Source organism: Sorex araneus, chromosome 5 (genome assembly GCF_027595985.1).
Source record: "Sorex araneus isolate mSorAra2 chromosome 5, mSorAra2.pri, whole genome shotgun sequence".
Classification (NCBI taxonomy): Eukaryota; Metazoa; Chordata; class Mammalia; order Eulipotyphla; family Soricidae; genus Sorex; species Sorex araneus.
The window spans coordinates 144,380,248-144,399,879 of record NC_073306.1 but is presented as its reverse complement, the minus strand read 5'-3'; the positions used below and the strand labels follow the sequence as shown (position 1 = coordinate 144,399,879).

Sequence of the window (19,632 nt, the reverse complement as noted above, 5' to 3'; positions counted from 1 at the left end):
AGTGGGGACCAAGGCCAGCCCAGTCTGCCTCCTGCATTCTCCTTCAATGTGTCTCTCCCCCTCAACACCAGCTCCGACATCTAGGTTCAGATGATCTCCAGCTCCGGCCTCGGCGACAGCACCAGTTTTACGTATCTCTCCCCTCCCTTCCCTCAAGCACCGAGCCCCATGGCTGTCCCTTTCCCAGAGTCCACAGCACCGGTGGGATCTGACACCCCCGCACCACACTCTAACGTCCCAGCGAGTTCTGTCACTGCTCTTCCTATATAAGCATGTGTCAGAGCTGCCCTATCAGCCACCTCAGCCCTAAAGGAAAGTGGCCACCATCATCCTGAGCTACCCGTGTTCCCCAACTCGACTCTGTTGCCATTTATCCATGGGCAAACATGACCGGAGCTCCCCACTGTCCAGGTGCTGAGAAGTAGCTGGCATGTTCCTGCCTACATGACTCATGGAAGTATGGCCTCTGCGGAGAGGCACCAGGCTGGGACACTGGACACAGACTCCGCACACTACTGAAGGCCAGTGACCTTTGAACCTGATGGGGGGTGGGCTCCACCTCCCTCACCACAGCACCCTGTGAAGGGTCCTCAAAGGCGAGCAGCTGGGTCTCCCGCAGTGACTGCCAGTACCTGCGAGCAAGTTGCCTGTCAAAATGAGGGCGTCCTGGTGGGCAGAGAGGTCGAGCGGGAACCAGGCGGACGAAAGCAAGGTGAGCAGCATGGCGGCCATCCCCACTGTGCAGCTCTTGCGGGACTCATCAGTGGTGCTCAGCGGGGGCACTCTGCAGGCAAATGGGCAAGTCAGACACAGGAGCATCTGCCAGCAAATGGCTACACTGCCTGCGGGTGCTGGAGGACTGGCTCTGCTAGTGCCCATCTTGCTGGCACTGCACGGCTCTGTACCAGCCTCTGGAGAGTGGAATCTAGTGTATGGAAGCATCTCAACTGCTTACTCTGCTGCTTCCTTCACTTTCATGCCTTTATTCCAATGCCAAAGAACCTAAACTGTTGTGGTCACCCAGGAAATGTTGACTAGTAGAGGAGAGAAGAGATATCTCTTGAGGGCACTTCTTACGCCCCAGGATGGCACAAGGAGGCACCGGTAGAAACTGTATAGGGGGACCACAGCACAAGACCAGGCACCAACCTAAGGATGGGGAGGGTGGGCGCTGTGACAGAAGAACAAGGTCAGAAGGAGGCCACAGATGGAAAAAGGAGGAACACTGGTCTAAACCAGGGACTCTACGCTCTCACAGGAAACCTGCCAATCAACTCCCCAAGGGGCTAGGTGAGCCACCAAACCCTCCTCAGCCAAGGGCACACATGTGGACGACTATCTCCCAAACAGGGCCAAAGTTCAAAGGTGGGCCAGCAAGGAAGGCCCCTCCGAGCAAAAAGCCGGCTCACCACAGCAGTCAGTCCCCAAGCAAATACTGTGGCTCACGCTGATTTCAAATGAAAAAATGTGCTGAGGTCTTTGTTCTGGGGTCACACCAAAGATGTGCAGCACTTACTCATTGCTCTACACTTGGGGATCACTTCTGGAAAAGCTTGGGGAACCATATGCAGTGCCAGGGATCAAACCCAGGTCAACAACACGCAAGGCCAGCACATACTGCTGTATTCTCTTAATACCCAATAGCGGTGAAGAATCCAGCAATGAGAAGTGAGGGCCATAAAGCAACCTGGCAGCAAAGCACTTGCTTTGCATATGTGAGGCTTTGGGTTGGATCCCTGGTACCACAAGAAAAGGAGTAAAAAGTATTTTGTAGGACTAGAGAGACAGTACAGCGATTGCCTTGCACACAGCCATCATTAGTTTGATCCGCAGTACCACATATGGTCCCCTGACCCCACCAGGAATGATCCCCGAGCACAGAGCCAGGAGTAAGCTCTGAGCAAACGCTACCAGGTATGGTCAAAAAGGAAATAAAGTGTTTTGCTAGCATGTATGAATACTCTTAAGTAAATTCACATATCTCCCCTCAAATCCTCCACAACACTACTGGCTGAGTATATGACGTTTGTGACAGTTATGATGAACATGTTCTTTCCCGACAGGCGCCGAGTGCTACTTTCCCCGCACAACAGGACAGAGTGCAGAACTCTGGCTAGCAGAGATTTTCCAAAATATCCAGATTTAACAGAGTGAAAAAGACTTCAAAAATCATGCTTGCATTACGGAATAGTGGACAACCATCTGCAAAAGAAAATACATACCCACAGTGCCAGCCCAAGCTCCAAATACAAACAGGAAAGGCCGTCGAAAGGAGACACAAAGCTTCACAGCATCCAAACTGAGGAGAAAAAGGAGCAAGTCACACCCACATGCAGAGGGTTTCCCCGCTGCCTTCCTCCCCTCCGGAGAGAGCACTAAGCTGAGCTGTGCTAACAGCGTCTCCCGGTAGGGTGTCCGTGACCACGGGACAGACAGTTACCTTGCAGGATGGGGCATGCAACTGAAATTCAAGTTCTAACAAGGTCCACTGCAGCTGGTGGGGCCAGCAGCGAGCAGCTCCTCCAGCCCAGCACCACTCAGGCTCTGCGCGTCTCCCAGAGCACGCACAAAGATAGGAGCTTGCGGGGTGAGCAGTGCTGGGCTCCTACACACAACAAGATTCCCGATCGCCTGAGTAAACCGGCGAGGTCAGAGCAGAGTCTAGAAGGCGCATGGGCCTGTTAAAGTCTGCTGACCCCAACAGAGTCGCCCACAACGTAAGTCACTTCTCTGATTTTGAGGGGTCCCTCTAGGGCCACACCCAGCAACTTAGGGGACCAATGGCATCAGGCATTAAACCCAGGTCGGAATATGCAATGTATGTACCTGAGCCCTTGTACCATCTCTTTGGACTGGGTTTTGGTTTTTTATGTCTTTTTATATCGGGCTGCTGGGAGGGTCCTCCAAGAAGTGCTTAGGTTATCTGAGGCATCTTTTTTATTAGATAAAATTAATGAAAAGATTTAACCAGATAATACTATTTCTATATAAAATTCTACTTTTCTGGAGCCAGTGATAGTACAGCGGGTAGAGTGCTTGCCTTACACGCGGCCAACCTGGGTTCGATCCCTCGCATCCCAATGGTTTCCCCAAGCACTGACAGGAGTAATTCCTGAGTGAGGAATCGCCAGGTGTGGCCCAAAAACCAAACAAAAAAAAATTAAAAACTCTATCTTTCTGATTATTTAAAAACTCTATCTTTCTGATTATTAGAGTTAAACTTGGTCATCATAGAAAATGTGACTATCTGAAAAATATGGAAGAAAACAAAACCATTCAAAATCTTAATATTCATCTTGGGAATAGGTGTTCATAATATTCCTATTTTCCCCTCCTCCTACTCCTTTGTTGCCCCTGCTTCTTGAAGGACTGGGTAGGGGGTCCACATACTTGGTTGGGGGGCTAGGATCATAGTTGGAGATTACCCCTGCAAGGCAGGTGCTCTGCCGCTGAGGCACTCCTGCTCCCAATCTTGGCCATTCTCTGACTGACATGCTGAGCGTGCAAATATCCTTTATAACTAAGCTCTAGGTACACAAACAGGTTTGTACTGCCCCTTTTATCACTCAATATGAAAACCCAGGTCACTCGCTAAACCATTAAAAAGTTCTCCACAGCCTTTAACTGACAGGGGTAGAATTTATGCCCATGAAGAGAATGCAGCCATAATTAGCATTCAAATATTTCAGGTTTCTTGGACATCTGTTTTTCCAGACTTGGACATGTGGTTTTCCAATTTCAGCAATGATACATACTGAGATATCACACAAGACCATTAGTAGGCATTCTGGTTTTCACCTTACTGTGTAAAAGTAAGTCTTGAAGTCACCCATGATCACTGACTTCACTGTGTACTGTGTACACCATGGTCACTGAGTCCATGTTGTTCTATTTCCATGTCATTCTGTGTTCCTGAATGTCTATGGTGAGCACAGACTCATTCCTTTAACCATCAGGAAAAAGGTGTCGCTGACCGGACCCAGACTTTGTCCACTGAAGCAGTTCCTTAGTAACAAGCCACAGTGCTACTACTCTGCAGTGCCTTCAGGTGCTGAGATGGACTTACTGTGAGCGCGCGAGTGGTGGAGGTGATCAGTCCACGAGAAACAGCGGCAATCACTCTCGAAAGATTGTTTTCCATGGTGACATCGGTGATGCTGGGCAGTAAATTATAGCCTCTATATATTCTAGTAAGAAAACATGAGACTTAAAACACACTATTAACAATTACAATAGTTTCAAGACTAAAATGCCATTTCAAAGTATCAGAAGTGGCTACAGGAGGCTTATGCACTCTTCACTGTCACTCACAGAGAGACTGAGACGAATGAGGTGGTCCTTGTGTAAAAATGGCCCAAGAGCCCCCTTTGGCCTCCCAATCTGCCTGATCCTGCCCCGAGCATGGGGCGATGCTCTCAGCCTGGCCTGTGACCTTTCCAGGATCCCAGATACCCACTGACAATCTTGACACCCCAAGTACCCAAAGCTCCTCCTGCCTTCTCCTCCGACCTGCCATATTCCTTCAAGGCAGGCTCCCCATGGTGATACCCAAATTCACACGGGCATGGGAGGGCTCAGGCTCGGCTGTCTTTCTACCTCTCAGTACTCTATAGTCAAATGGAAATGAACAATTAAATCTTCTCACGGAAACTCTCAAAGAGCTGAGCTGCATATGAAGCCACCAGCGGGTATCAGGGTTTGCCCTGAAAGAACGAAATAAACTGAGCAGGAGGCCTGGGGTCAGCCTAAGTTTAGAACTGGGAAATTTGGAAAGCAGTTGTTAGTAGCCAAATTTAATGCAATATAAATCGCTCCCTGCTAGCGCCCAATCATTTTCAGGAATGATATACGGAATCGCAAGAAATGAGAGGTCGGTTTTCTCAACAAATAGCTTACGGTGCTTCTGCTTATCTTAAAGGTGTTTTTTCCTGAATCTTTTAGTCAATAGAAAATACAATTTCATGGTTTAACAATGGTAATCCTCTGAGAAGAAAACATTTAGGCCGCCAAGAAACAAATTCAGTGTGCTTTTAAAGCAGCCTTTATATTCGAGGAGGTCCATTTGGGAATAAAGAATTTACAAATTTGTAAGTTCAGTTAAAATTCAGAACAAAGACACCAAGCAAACATTTCAGCTTAGAAATCACTGAGTCTGAGTTGTTCTTTGTTTGGGGGCAACATGGGCGGTCCTCAGGGCTTACTCCTGGCTCTGCACTCAGGGCTCACTGCTGCTGGGCTCAGGAGACCATATGAAGTACTGGAGATTGAACCTGAGTCATCTGCGCGTAAGGAAAACACTCTATCCACTGTACTCTTGATTTTTAAAAATACGGAACCAGGACCATAAAGACAGTACAATGGGTAGAGCGCTTATCTTGCATGTGGCTGACCCGGGTTTGATCCGCGGCACCTCATATGGGTTCACTGAGCCCCACCAGGAGTAATTTCTGAGCACAGAGCCAGGAGTAACCCCAGAGCATCACCAGGTGTGGCCCAAAATATACACTTTATATATATATATGTATAAAATATACATATAATAAAGATTTGATACCCTCCAACCTCCTCCGGCCCTCCCACCCCCCATTGTACTCAGATCGTGAGGGTCTAAGGGTCATTTCCAGTAATAACCCTGGGATACAAGCCTGCAGGGCCAGTGCCTGGTAACAATGATAGGGGCCAATAGGGCCATACCCCAGGTTACCTGTGAGTCATGTGGTGCCAAGGGCAAACTCAGGACTTTGAATTATTATTCTCTTTATTATTTTTTTTTCTTTTTGGGTCACACCTGGCGATGCACAGGAGTCACTCCTGGCTCATACACTCAGGAACTACCCCTGGCGGTGCTCAGGAGACCATATGGGATGCTGGGATTCGAACCTGGGCCGGCCTCGTGCAAGGCAAACGCCCTACCCGCTGTGCTATCACTCCAGCCCCAGGACCTTGAATTATTTTGATAATTCGAGGCATGATTATTTTGAAAATCAGTTTCAGCACACAAGACTGACTTCTGAAATAACATTTAAGAAATTTTTTTTAGCCTCTCTGTTGCCTTCTTGCTAGTGAGAATTTTAAAGATGGTAACTTTATTAAGGCACTTCTTCTTCATAGGGAAGAATAGGGAGCTCCCAAGCAATGTCCAGGCCAGGGGCCCCAGCAGTGAAACTCTCAGCCAGATAGACTGGAGATTCGATATAAGAGACCAAGGACGCAGCGCCAGCAACACCGGGGCCTCCCCAGCAGTGCGGGGTGGGGTGGGGGCTTTCAGGGCTGTACCCAGGGTGTGTGTCCTAACTGCGGTCCTACCTCACAGTCCCAAGTGCAGCCCTCGTGACCCATGAAAAGTATCCTACAATCAATGTGTGCCAAAGCATGTGCAGGTCCCCGAAGCCGCACAACTCCGTTGAGGGCACAACACGGCCCCATTCTCCCTCAAGTCATAGATGAGACTGTAAGTGTGGCACCCCAAGCACAGGTGCCACGATGATGTGAGCGTGTGGCGGGGTAGCACTGAGAAAGAGTTGCAATGGGGCAGCAGGAGCTGTACCTGGTGATGGTGCTGACGGAGAAGTGGCAGGGCGGCTGCGTCTCATGCATGAGCAGCTTCAGGTAAACGCTGCTCTGGTCCCGGGCCACGGCCACCACAGGGTCAGCTTGTCCTTGGTCACATTTATAAAACAGCTTTGGGACAAGCCTAGCATAAGAGGAAGGGGGGTTAAGATCGCACACGACAGTGCCCTGAGACTCACCGCTGTACCACGGCCCCTAGACTCACATCCCTGGAGAGGCCCTGCTGGGGTTGGGGGCTCTGACATAAGCCCCTCCCGACTGGCTGAGTCAGAGAAGCACCTTCTGTCTGTTCGCACTCACAGAGAATGGCCCGGGAGGGAGGTGGCAACTAGGAACTAAAAAGGATCTTTGTGGAGAAATGGAAATGTTCTTTTTCTTTCTTTTTTTTTTTGCTTTTTGAGTCCACCCAGAGATGCACAGGGGTTACTCCTGGCGTTACACTCAGGAATTAGTCCTGACAGTGCTCAGGGAACAATATGGGATGCTGAGAATTGAACCCAGGTCAGCTGCATGTAAGGCAAATGCTCTACTTGCTGTGCTATCGCTCCAGCCCGAGATGGAAATGTTCTAAGGAGAGATTGTGGTGATGATTACATTTGTAGTATACCCTGTAAGTTTACTAAAATCATTTGTTTAAAATAGGGTGGATGGAAAGGTGTGTACACTATACTTCTAGAAAGTACTCAAAATTTTATTCTTATTTATTTTTGGTTTTGGGGTACACCTATTGGGGCTCAGGGATGCTGAGGCTCGAGCTTGGGTTGGTTGTGCACAAGGCAAGACCCTGCTGTACTATCTCCCCAGCCCTAGAACTTTATTTTTTTAATAAAAAAATCTTGGCTCAACAACTTAATATCCAAGAATTTATTCTAAAGAAAAATAATTTATATAAAAATGTATGTATAATATTCGGGGCATTATGCCTTTTCCAAAACAAAGGAAACAGCCAACAGAATAGTATTCATTTTTTTTTCTTTTTTGGGTCACACCCAGCAATGCACAGGGGTCACTCCTGGCTCATGCACTCAGGAATCACCCCTGGCAGTGCTCAGGGGACCATATGGGATGCTGGGATTTGAACCCGGGTAGGCCGCGTTCAAGGAAAACGCCCTACCCGCTGTGCTATCACTCCAGCCCCCAGAATAGTATTCATGTAAAATGTATTGCAAACCAACAGTGATAAGGGTACACTGGCCAAGTTTCTCTTCTTAATGAAGATTTGATAACAGGAAAACACGTAACAAACGAGATGGAATGGCTGCCAGCTCCCCACCATGACGCAGAAGCTTGGACGGAAGCAACACAGTAGGTGCGCCTGCGCTCTTCCCCTTAGTACTAGTCTCCACGTCCCATGCCACCTGTCCTGTTGCTGCCACTACTGTGGAGGCCACAGCCACCAATAAGGGCCAGCACAACCTCTGAGCAGTGCTGGAGCTGGCAGTCAGGGACAGAAGGCCTTATGTACATGCCAGGTGCCAGGCACATGCTCGGTGCCCAGAGCTGCACCCTGACCTTGATTCTAGACTTTCGGGAATGAAGGTGCCACATTCACAACAGGAAGCTGACAGCCGGGCGTGGAAGGCAAGGAATTGTTTGTTCTGAAAGTTTAGGAGCTGGAGAAAGCGCACTCAGAGAGTTCCTCTCTGTCCAGTCAGTACTTAAACCAAAAGAAACAGTGAAGGAAGAGAGCAAATGTTTAGTAACTTACCTCGCTAACGAAGTCGCAGCAACATGCCGGACCCTGGGGTCTTCATCCCCGAGCAAATAGATGACAACATTAGTGAGCACTCGTTCCTGCAGTTTTAAAAGCTGAGAGAGGACATACAAGAGAGAGAACCTCCGTATCGGATTCCATTTAGAGCCCCTACCATGGAAAGCCAAGATTCCTGAGTGCACAACATGCAATCACAACTCTCAGGATGGAAACGAATGGAACTGCCTATCCTGGAGAAACTCTGATGCTGCCCAAAGGCGCCCCAGCTGCTTACCCCAGTGTAATGATGTGCTCCGCGGTGTAAGCTGTCTGCTTTGGCCTCCAGAAAGCTCACCAACCTGGCCCAAGAAGATATTGAAGGGTGTAACAATGGAGTTACTCAACCACAGCCCACTAGCTGCCTCCTGAAAGGCCTGGTCACTGTGGGGTGGCAGTGCTGGGTGGGTAAACCGTATCTTTTCCCATGGGAGAATTTCCACACTGTTCCTGCTCCAGACACATGGCCAGTAATACCTCCTTCCAAACCGACCGCCACCCTTCCTACCCTCACATGCTCCAAAGCCTGTCCCCGAGGGTGGAAAGGGACCGGAGGGGCTGCCTCCGGTCAGTGCCTCTGTCTGAGGGGTGGGCTCTGGCCTGTTCTGGGCCTGTTCGGAGGAAGAAAGGAAATAAGCCCACGGGTAGCTCCCCGCGTATGTGCTCTATACTGAGGACTTCGGACCCCAGACAAGAGGACTTTCCTGCTACAAAAAAAGGGTTCACAGAAAAACCGAAACTGATTCTTAGAAAATGAAAACTGTAAAGCTGGAGAGATAGCACAGCAGGCGGGCTATGGGTTCAATTTCCGGAAGGCTATTCAGCCCAAGGGCCTACCGGGAGTGATTCCTGAGCACAGAATTAGGGGTCAGCCTTGTGCACTTCTGGATATAGCACCAAAACAAAATAACAAGAAACAACGTTAAAAAAAATTAAAAACCCGGAGAGTGCACCGAAGCCCCAGTAACTTCTGGGCTCATGCGGCCCAGGGTGGGACCCTGAAATGGCAGCACCCGCCAGCAGCATTGCGGGAGAAGGCTGGTCCTGCCCGTAAACCCACTCATGCCACACAGACGTATCCAAGACTTTGGGGCTGGAGCCACAGTACACAGTGGGTAGGGTGTTTGCCTGGCACGCGGCTGACCCGGGTTCGATCCCTGGTACCCCATAGGGTCCCCAGAACCACCAGGAGTGATCTCTGAGTGCAGAGCCAGGAGTAAGCCGTGAGCACCACTAGATGTGGCCCCCAAACATAACAAAAACAAAGAAAAGATATCCAAGGCGAGGGGCCTCTTGAGGAGAGGACCAGCACTGGCTCAGATCCCCACAGCATGCACCTTCTGTCCCGTGGGCGCACTCACCGGAAGTCTATCTCCGCCAGGGTCTCCAGGAGCTCCGTCCGCACCAGCCAATAGGAGCTGTTCCTCAGGCTTAGAACGTCGGTGAGCAGCTGCAGTCCCAGTGCACTGTAGCTGCTGCTGCACAGACTCATAATGCAGTGCTGCAAGGCAGGGCAAAGGGGTGAGCCCTCGGCACCTGCATGCTCTCTCCTCTCATCCGTATCATGCCTCAGAAGCATGAGCATGCTGAAGAGCACGTGTGTGCCTCTTTCTGCCCCCTGGTCCCTGTAGCCTGTTCCTGGGATTTGAGCAACTTCAGGAATACCGCTGACCATTGTGGGTAGGAAGCGGACCGTGAGCCCCAGCTCAGGCTGACAGCCATGTGCATCCACAGCCATGTGCCATTTCTGTGGACAGACAAGGGCTTCTGGGCATGCACTGGCTGCGCCCTGAGCCACAGGTGGCGATTCCACATGGAGTAGGTTCCAGGAGCGGGCGGCCCAAACACGTCCGCTCCAGGAGAACAAAGCCAGTGAAACATGACTAGGAAACTACAACACATGCTTCCAGGTAGACGTGTTTCACAGGGACTGGCTCTGGCCAGCTCCCAGAATGTTCCACAGCGCAGGATCCTAGACATCTGATAATGGCAGGTACTGGTTCGATTCTGTCCAACCTCTGAACCAGCTGACATAGTTCTGAAATGAACGTTCAAGCAGTGCCCACGGAAGGACTGAGGTGACTCCGTGACAGAGGGAGAGGCGGCTCCCTCTGACTCCCACCACCCTGAGACTGACAGTCATGTCTATGGGACAGCTTCTCGGCAATGTCTTCTAAAGGTGGAGTGAGGAGTATTCACTCTCAGTCACAGCTTCCAATATCTGGAAGCGGCTCCTAGTAAGTTTGACATGAACAGCAAGCACGGCAATGTTCCCACTCATGAGAAACACCGCACGAGACCATGCTCACCCGTACGGCTGTACAAGCCAACTTGCAGGTTACAGAAGATTCATCCTTCAGCGTTTTCTGCAGCAAAGGAATGCAGTCCGCCAGAGAAAAAGTGTTTCCTGAGCAGAGGAGCAAGAACAGACACCTTCATGCAACTGAATCTGGGATGAGTATTTCGGAGGACACACAGAACAGCTGCAGTACCTGTCAGAGTTCGGATGTTGCCCATCCAATGTCCCACGTGGAAGCGGGACCTGCTCAGGACAGAGCAGATGAGGGTCCCACAGAGAAGGGCTGTGGCTCCTCGGACCTGCGGGTCTCCATGGTTGATGTAGTTCAGGATGTCAGACACGTACTGCTCCTCTGTGGAGACCAATCCCAGCCACTCAGCTAGGCCCACCACCAACTTCCTAACAAGGAAAGGGGAGGCGGCGGCCCCAATCTAGAAGACTCGACTGTGAAAACCACAAGGAATAAAAGGTATGGTGGGCAGAAGGTGTGTGTGCGCGTGCGTGCGTGCGTGTGTGTGTGTGTGTGTGTGTGTGTGTGTGTGTGTGTGTGTGTGTGTGTGTAAGGTCTTTCATCAAGGAAAAGGGAGGCGGTGGCCCCAACTAGAAGACTCAACTGTGAAAACCACAGAGATAAAATGTATGGCGGACAGAGGTGTGTAGGTGTGTGTGTGGGGCTGGGGGGGGGGGAAGTCTTTTATCCATCATATCCCTACAGCACCACAACAAAACAAGTTTTTGGGATTATAACTCCTGGTTATCGAACAAATATCAAACTTCCAGCTTTTGTTTAAAGAAATTTTTAGGATGAAATGGGTGCAAGAGATATAGTACATCAAGTAGGGTACTTGCCTTGCATGTAGACAACCCGAGTCTAATCCCTGGCACCCAGCCTGAGTGCAGAGCCAGGAGTAAGCCCAGAACACTGTCAGGTATGGCCCAAAACACAAAATGAAAGAACCAAAATATACATATTACACCTAAAGTTAACTTAAGCTAAAATCATTAGTATGGGTTTTGGTTTGGGCCACACCCAGCAGTGCTTAGGAACCATGCACTGGTGGGGTGCAAGGCATGCACACTAGCCTTCTGAGCCCTCACCCTATATCCAGCATTTGGATTTCATGGAGAACACTTCCGCCCAAATGCCACAGCTGAAGGTAGAAATGTATTGCTCTGAGACAAACATAACCTAGGTGGCTTAAAGCTGCTGTCACAACAATGACTTAAAGTGAGGACTTTGAGGGGGGCTTGCAACCTACCAGGATATTCCATGGGGTCCAAAGGAACTTTGTAAAGTTTGCTGAAGAAAGCTTCCGGGTGCAGGGCCACAGCCGCTCCCACGCAGCTGAGCGCCAGTGCTTTCACACTGACCCGTACGTCCCTGTCAGGAACCAGGACTGCAGAGAGACAGCTCACTCACCTGTGGCTCAAGCCTTGCTCCCCTGGCTCCCCCACACCCTCGTGCCCTGTCCGGCCAGCCAGTGAGCATCCACGCAGCCATGCTGGGTGGCCCGCTCCCCCAGATCCCCCACATCCTGAGCACCCATGCCTGTAGGGAACAGTCTTCCAGGCGCTCCCCCCCAACTTAGAACCCACCTCTCGCCTTACCGTTCTTCTCCCCCGTCAGCAAAAATGATGCAGACAAAAGGCGAACACAGTGGATAAGAGGAGCAGAGTCATCATCCGCAGATTGTCCTATGTCGCCTTTGATCCGGCAGGGCTAGAACAGAAAATCATGCTGCCATCATGACAGAACTGTACCTTTCTTTCACTGCTCATTCAAGAAACAGTGCCAGAGCAGAGAGCATGCAGCGCTGTGCCTGCCCTGGGCCCTGTGAGCAGGAGAGTGGTCAGAGTAGGGCTGTGGCGAGGGGGGCACGAGGCTAGGAAGAAAGCTGGGAGAGCCCACTGCCAGCAAGATGAGGAGAGGAGTAGACACCTTCTGGACATCACTTCTATTTTCAGGGAATTTAAACTTGGCTGGAAAGACAGGACATTCTTTAGACAAAGGCAACTAACTCAGAGACACTTTGAAAAACAGTTGAATGTCCATCTCTTCAACCAAAACACCCAAACAAGCAAAGACTTGATCAGACACTTCTCCAAGGAAGGCACTGGCCCACAACAGTGACATAACTGACTTTAGGGAAATGTACATCCAGCCCCCATTAGAGGTCCCTGATACCAAGCAGGACAACAGGTGTCCTAGACCCAAGGAAACAAGTGCGTGCAGGATCTGGCAGACCAGGATGTATGATGCAGCCACGGGTGTAGGTTCTCTTTCCTAAAAACCCCGAAGTGAGAACAGAATTACCCCAGGGTCCCGTGACTCCACACATGGATACACACCTAAGTCAGAAGTCTAGGTACTTAAGGGGTGTGTGTCTGTACAGCTACTCAAAGCACCGTCATTCATCACTGACAGCAACAGAACCGGGGTCTCTAATTGCAGCTCACCCTCCAAGAGCAACCCTGTTACAAAACGCGTGAAGCCTGAATGTAAGGCAGGGGAGATAAACCATGCAGAAGGCCAAGGCCTGCGTGCCCCCTTGCCCGCACACAGTCCCGAGGGGACAAACACACAGACAGGAAGGAGGAAAGTGGTTCCAGGGCTAGAGGGTTGTGGGGGGACGTTTCAGTTTGGGAAGAGAATGAATGACAGGATGGGAATGAGAGCTGCAAAACAAGAATGGGCTTAATGCCACTGAGTAGACAGCAACTACAGACAAACACGTCAGAATAAACACGAAGCCGGGATTTACTATGACAACCATATCAGTTCAATACAGAAACAACCCACGGGAGTGAGGCGGTGCCTGACCAGCAGACAAAAGTTCAGCAAGACAGGAGAACTCTGCTGGGAAACCCCAGAGAGCACCAGGAGACAGCATAGCTCTGACACTGCCACCAGGGTGTGGTGGGCAGGCTGAAGGCTGCACAGTGACTCTCCATCCCCTGGCTCAGAGCCGCTGGCATCTGGCCTGAAACGCTCACCTTGTTCTCGAGCTCGCTGGGCTCCACAGCATCCTCTCTCAGCGCAAGGCGCTCCACGCTGCCGTCAGACGGCTGTCTGCTGTGGCCCACGCGCTCCAGCAAGTGCGCCTGCTGCAAGGCTGTGGATACACCGAGGTCCAGGCAGGCCCACAAAAGCACAATCAGACTCATGCCAACTCGAGCACAGGATTTAATCAAGACCAAGAACAGCCATTTACTACTGACAGCTCAGAAAACAAATCTCTGAAGGTCTCCTCCAGGAAACAAGTAAAACTCAGATACTTCTGAGGGGCACAGACACCTCTCAGGACAGCGCCTGAGACACATACCGAGGGAAGAGCTTCTGAAGGCATCTGAAGCCTCGTCGGAAATGTCCTCATCCTCGGGCTGGCCAATCCCCGAATGCTGGCTGTCCACTCCATCTAAGACCTGAAGGATCAAGGGAGGAGGCGAAAGTTGAGGAAACAAGCTCCCTGCTGGGCAGGGCAGGGCAGGGGCAGTCACCTCTGGGACCAAGCCCACACAGTGACACAGCTCACACACATCTCCAAGAGCCCGTGGCTCACATGGTACCACTGGGGCTGAGGAGCCAGACTGGGAGATGCTTCATGGGCCAGAGCATGTGCAAGGGCTAGTTTCATCACAGCACTGCACAGCTGCCAAGCACTGTGGGGTGTGCCTCCACCTTCCAACCTTCCAAAGAAGGTCTGAGAGTGAAAAATGCCAAAGAAATTCCAAGCAGGAAATTCATTCTCTCTTCTCTCTTCTCTCTCTCTTCTTTCTCTCTCTCTCTCTTCTCTCTCTCTCTCTCTCTCTCTCTCTCTCTCTCTCTCTCTCTCTCTCTCTCTCTCTCTCTCTCTCTCTCTCTCTCTCTCCTCAAAGCAAATTTTACAATGAATTACAAATGAGGCAAAAATAGGGGCTGAAGTGATAGCACAGCGGGTAGGGCGTTTGCCTTGCATGCGGCCGACCCGGGTTCAAATCCCAGCATCCCATATGGTCCCCTGAGCACCGCCAGGGGTGATTCCTGAGTGCATGAGCCAGGAGTGACCCCTGTGCATTGCTGGGTGTGACCCAAAAAGAAAAAAAAAAAAAGAAATGAGGCAAAAATAACTCAGACAAAACCTTAATGGCTATGTACTAACTGCTAAGACAAACTGGCTACATTTGAGACATATTTAATAAATTTAGCCCTATACTTCTCTTGTGATTCTACACGGCAGAATTTTTACACCCACTAAAAACTGAATGAACCTGAAAAGTGCATTGATGTCCACCATTATTGAAATTAATTCTTTTTTAAAGTTCTAAATTCTTCCAACTTAAAAAAAACAGGTCATATGATTAAAAAAAAAAAAGACTTCCTGTACCCTTCAGACAAGAGAGCAGAGAGATGGCTCGGTGGGCAGGAGCACGTGCTTGGCAAGCAGTGGGCACAGGAAGGAGGAATATGTTCAACACCACATGGTCCCTAGCACTGTCAGAAGTGACCCCCAAGCACCACCACGTATGGCACAAATACAAGCACAGGCTGGCAAGAGAGGCCTCAACAGAGGCCGTCCACATCACCCCAGACAGGAAGAAAACCACTGCATTGCTCCCTGCGGTCTCCCAAACAAGCATAGTCCCCACCCTGGGTCTGCGGATGCTCAAACTGCAGCAGCGGGAGCCAAACGGTCTAGACCGTGCCTGGCGGTGGCAGGCCCGGAGCCTTCCCCATCGCCTTCTCTGCACACTCTTCTCCATGGCACTTATGCCACTGCCGACCATGTATTTACTAGTGGAGTGAGGGCGAGAGAACTGCTCCCCACTACCTGCTCGCCCTCTACAAAAGGGGTCCTAGGCGACCCTGGGCAAACCTGGCCCCCAAACTGCTTTTGCAAGTCACATTTTCCTGGAACAGTCATGTTCATCTGTGTCCAGAGTTTTACTGCCACAATAGCAGAGGTGGGCAGCTGTGATGAAGGCGAGAGTCCCCAAACCAGTGAGATTTACTATCTGGTCCTTGGCAGAAGCAATCTGGTGATCCCAGCTCTAGAACTAAGCTCACATGAGCAGTGATTTTAAATGACATGCAAATGATCCCATGTCCAGCCTGCAGAATAACTTCTGGGCCACTACAGCTGCCTTTTTTTTCTTTGGGGGGCCACACCCTGTGGTGCTCAGGGGTTACTCCTAGGTCTGTGCTCAGGAATCAGTCTGGCAGGGCTCAGGGGGACCATATGAGATACCAGGGAGTGAACTCAGGTTGGCTGTACTCCAGGCAAACACCCTCCCTACTGTGTTACCGCTCCAGCCCTGCAGGTGCCCAATTTTTAGTTTAGCCAATCAATGGCTGAACAAGATACGTGGAGTAGGAAGGAGGACAGCACTGCGGGAAGTACCCAGCAGGAGTCATGGCTGGGGACACAGAGCCGGGTGAGAGCACGTGCTTCCCCAGCAGGGCGGGCTGCTGGCTGCTGGCTCCTGGGGCTTCCAGGTCCCAACTGTCTGTTGGGACAAACCAGCAGCGAAGGAAGGGCAGGAGAAAACTGGTGTCTAGTACCCAGTCAGAAACAGAAGGTCCCTTACAAAGAGGTCCCTGGGCCCTTATCAGTAGACCCAAATCATGAATATCCAGGGGCCATGGGCCACGTTCTCTCAAATGCTCAACAGTAAAGAGCGGAGGATGGGTCAAGTCAATGGATGCAGGCTGGTTCCAGTCACACCCACACAGACACTGAAGCTGCACAGACCTCTACCAAACACCCAAGACAGGGGGACAACTTCCCAGAGTCTTTTGGTCCTGTTTCTAACAGCTATCCAGAAATCATCTTCTTGGCACCCCACTCCCACCCTCGTGAAGGCCCTACCCCCTGCACCAGTGACATCCTGTCCTTCAACTGGGTTTAGAGCTGCTCAGGGGAGCCACCAACACAAAGGGACCCGCAAAGTAGGCATCACTTCTGGTCTGTACTTGAAAGCTTCCAGTTCCTTCGTGTGGAAAAGCCTCAGCTCTGCTCTCCAACAGGAGCAGAACGGTCAGCTAATAATCAGGTGTGAGACCAGCAAGGACCCTGCTCCGATGTTCCGGTGAGGTCCATCCTTGAACTGCCTCCTGCTCACTAGTGCTGCAATCTGAGCAGTTTAAGTTAAACCCAGGCTCAAGCCCATTCCAAGCTTTGGGAAGGTCAGGAATTATGAGAAGCTGGAGAGCATCTGTGTTCCTGACTGTGTCCGCAGGCACGGGTGTGTCAGTAACAGGTCCTGCAGGGTGTCTGAAGCGCTGACAGCATCTCAAGTGCACACCACTTCGCAGGGGTCAAAGCAGGCACCTGGTGTGCCCAGGAGAGGGCTCCAGCAGGAGCACAGCAGGAGAGAAGACAAACACACGAGCACAGGCCTAGCTCCCTCCACACCCCAGAAACGTACTCACAATTTCGGAACTGTCTGAAGGGGTCACGGCCGAATCAGGCCCCTCGGTAGTCGTCTGGGAGCTGTCACTGATGGGCGAGGAGGCCTGTGTGCCGTCGTTCAGGTCCGTGGCAGGGTCAGACGGCACGGCACTGATCTGGCTGGAGCTGGGGCTCAGGATGTCCTCCTCATCCCCATCAGTGGCCGCGCTGGTCAGGTCACAGCTGCTCAGGTCCACTGTGTCAGGCTGCAGCGTGTGCTGCGATCGAGGCTGCTCAGTGATGATGTCGTGCGCCACGGAGTCCGCAGCCGAGCTGGCCGAGCCCGGCGTAGAGAGGCCGGAAGAGGCCGCCAGCTCACCACCGATCTCACCCTTGACCGAGGCTAAAGACAGAGACGCTGTTCTTCAAAGGCCAGAAAAGCAGCCCCAAGAAATCAAGTATTTGTAACCCCCGGCCTCCATTCACCCTCACCAATACTCTGACTGCAAATTGAACGACGCTTCACATGCCAGAGAGCTGCGTGTCCTTCCAGCGTAACCACAAGGGCCATTTCTGGTTCTTTCAACTGTGCTGCTGTCTCAGTGTGGTCTGACTGTAAAGCTAAAGAAGGCCCGAGGCACCACTGCTCCCGCCCTCACCTGGAGCAGCCCACGGACTGGTACTACGCCCGGCGACCGGGTGAGCGCCCCAAGGGGAGAAGCCACAAAAGCCCGTGTCTAAGCAGGTATGAGGCTCCTGTGGACTGGCCACTCCTTCAAGACTTTGGTCAAGACCCCTAAAGCAGGCCATGGTCAGCGGTGGAGAGAAAATACAGTGGCAGGGTACCTGCCTTTCACATAGCCAAGCCAGGTCTGATCACTGGTCCCCCATACGGTCCCTCTAGGATTGATTCCTAGCGCAGAGCCAGGGATAACCCCTGAGTACCGCAAGCTGTAGCCAACCTTCCTTCCCTCCCTGCAAAAACCCAACAACAACAAAAAACAGGCCAGAGAGATGATGGCTCAATGGGCAGAGCCCAAGCCTGGTATGCAGAGGCCTGGTTTGAGTGCCAGCACACGTAGTCCTCTGAGCACTGCCAGAGCGACACCTGAGATGGGAGTAACCCCAGCACCGCCTGGTGTGGCCTGAAAACAAAAGGTAAAAAAGAAAAAAAAAAAAAAAAGACCTCTAAACCAGACCTACTTGGAGCTGAGAGACAGTACAGCAAGTCGGTTATTTGCCTCAGCTGATCCGGATTTGATCCCCGACACCCCATATGGTCCCCTGAGCACTGCCAGGAGTGATCCCTGAGTGCAGAGCCAGGAATAACCCGAGTGTTACCGGATATGGCCCCAAGACAAAAATAAATTAATTAAATTACCAACCTACTGTCCTAAGCATGAACCATTACCTAGTTCCCTAGTCACCTCCTCTCTAAATAAATGTTAACAGAAGTTTTGCCCTTTAGTTAACCTTTTTCGTTTTCTACTCAGAAAATTTTTCTAGTTGTAAATTACATAATTAATCACCACTGTAATTATTTAGACTTTTCCTTTCCACATCCTATGCCCTTATTTTTGGTTGTCTACAAATAACTTTTGGACAGGATTTTACCTCTTAGGAACACTCATTTAATAAATTTACTAGCATTTTTATCACTGCTCATCTTCTCTAAGATGAAGAATCCAATCTGAGAGTTATCTACAGACAAGTGTAGATTCCAAGTGAATTATCTCTGAAGCTTGATTCCATTCTGCCCCTCAAAACCCATCCTATTCAGAAGATGCTTGCACCCACATCCCAGAAAGAAAAAGACTGATCCTTGGAGAGAATAAGCTTAATTTTAGGGCCAGGGATAGTTCACAAGACAAAATGCACACTGCATGTAGGGGACCCAGGTTGAATCCTGGCACCGCATGCATTGCAGGAATGATCCCTGAGCACTGTCTGGTGTGGCCAAAAATCCCCAAGAAAATGAAAGCAAAAATGTCCAACTTTAAAGCAACCCAAATCACAGAAGACTGGCTTTTCAGATCAGCAGGAAAAGGCCGGGAGTTAGCAGACAGGTTGGGGCCCCTGCCTTGCCTGTCAAAGCTCTGAGTCAAATCCACGCCCCACAAACCCCTCCTCCCAAGTACTGTGAGAGGTACTGTGGCTGGTCACCTCAGCATGCCAGGCCCTCTGAGCACTGTTCAGGAGCCCCTCCCTCCAAAAAACAAGCGAAACAGAAGAAACATCACAGTCTCGTTCCCTAGCATTCGCCACAACTTTCACATCACCCCAGTGCAGGAGCGGTGGAGGAGGAAGGGAAGCCACGGCTGAGAGCTACCTGTGAAGGCTGGGCTGCTGCCCTCTGACCTCGGTTCCGTGTCATCCTCCAAGGCAGCTGCTTCTCCCAACAGCACCATCCCTGGGGAAGAAGAGGCGAGAGCGCGCTCGGTCCACGCACACGTGAGTCCCATGAGAGCTGGAGTGCTTACACAGCACTCTCGGACATTACCCGAGAGGACTATTAGAATCAATAACCCTCTGAGGGAAACAACTTAGAAGCAAACAGAACAACATTTATTGATCTAGGTTACTGTTAATGTCAAATAATTTATATGACTATTTAATCTTTAAGATGGTAAAAAATGCCTACAACC

General features: G+C 50.8%; 1 protein-coding gene across 4 annotated transcripts in view; it reads right to left on the bottom strand.

The window, feature by feature from the left end:
• The window catches only part of HTT (huntingtin), a 107,619-nt gene that overhangs the window by 46,582 nt on the left and 41,405 nt on the right, over positions 1–19,632 (bottom strand). For 3 of the 4 annotated variants that reach the window (XM_055140448.1, XM_055140450.1, XM_055140449.1), the window contains 15 exons: positions 19,317–19,397; positions 17,029–17,390; positions 13,943–14,042; positions 13,614–13,732; positions 12,228–12,339; positions 11,879–12,016; positions 10,813–10,971; positions 10,630–10,727; positions 9,682–9,821; positions 8,559–8,622; positions 8,279–8,379; positions 6,548–6,694; positions 4,067–4,187; positions 2,223–2,299; positions 633–784 (listed from right to left, as the gene is read on the bottom strand). In XM_055140448.1, coding sequence (XP_054996423.1) covers positions 633–784; positions 2,223–2,299; positions 4,067–4,187; positions 6,548–6,694; positions 8,279–8,379; positions 8,559–8,622; positions 9,682–9,821; positions 10,630–10,727; positions 10,813–10,971; positions 11,879–12,016; positions 12,228–12,339; positions 13,614–13,732; positions 13,943–14,042; positions 17,029–17,390; positions 19,317–19,397 — 1,971 coding nt within the window. The remainder of the gene's footprint in view (positions 1–632; positions 785–2,222; positions 2,300–4,066; positions 4,188–6,547; positions 6,695–8,278; positions 8,380–8,558; positions 8,623–9,681; positions 9,822–10,629; positions 10,728–10,812; positions 10,972–11,878; positions 12,017–12,227; positions 12,340–13,613; positions 13,733–13,942; positions 14,043–17,028; positions 17,391–19,316; positions 19,398–19,632) is intronic. The other variant, XM_055140451.1, reaches the window with a different exon arrangement.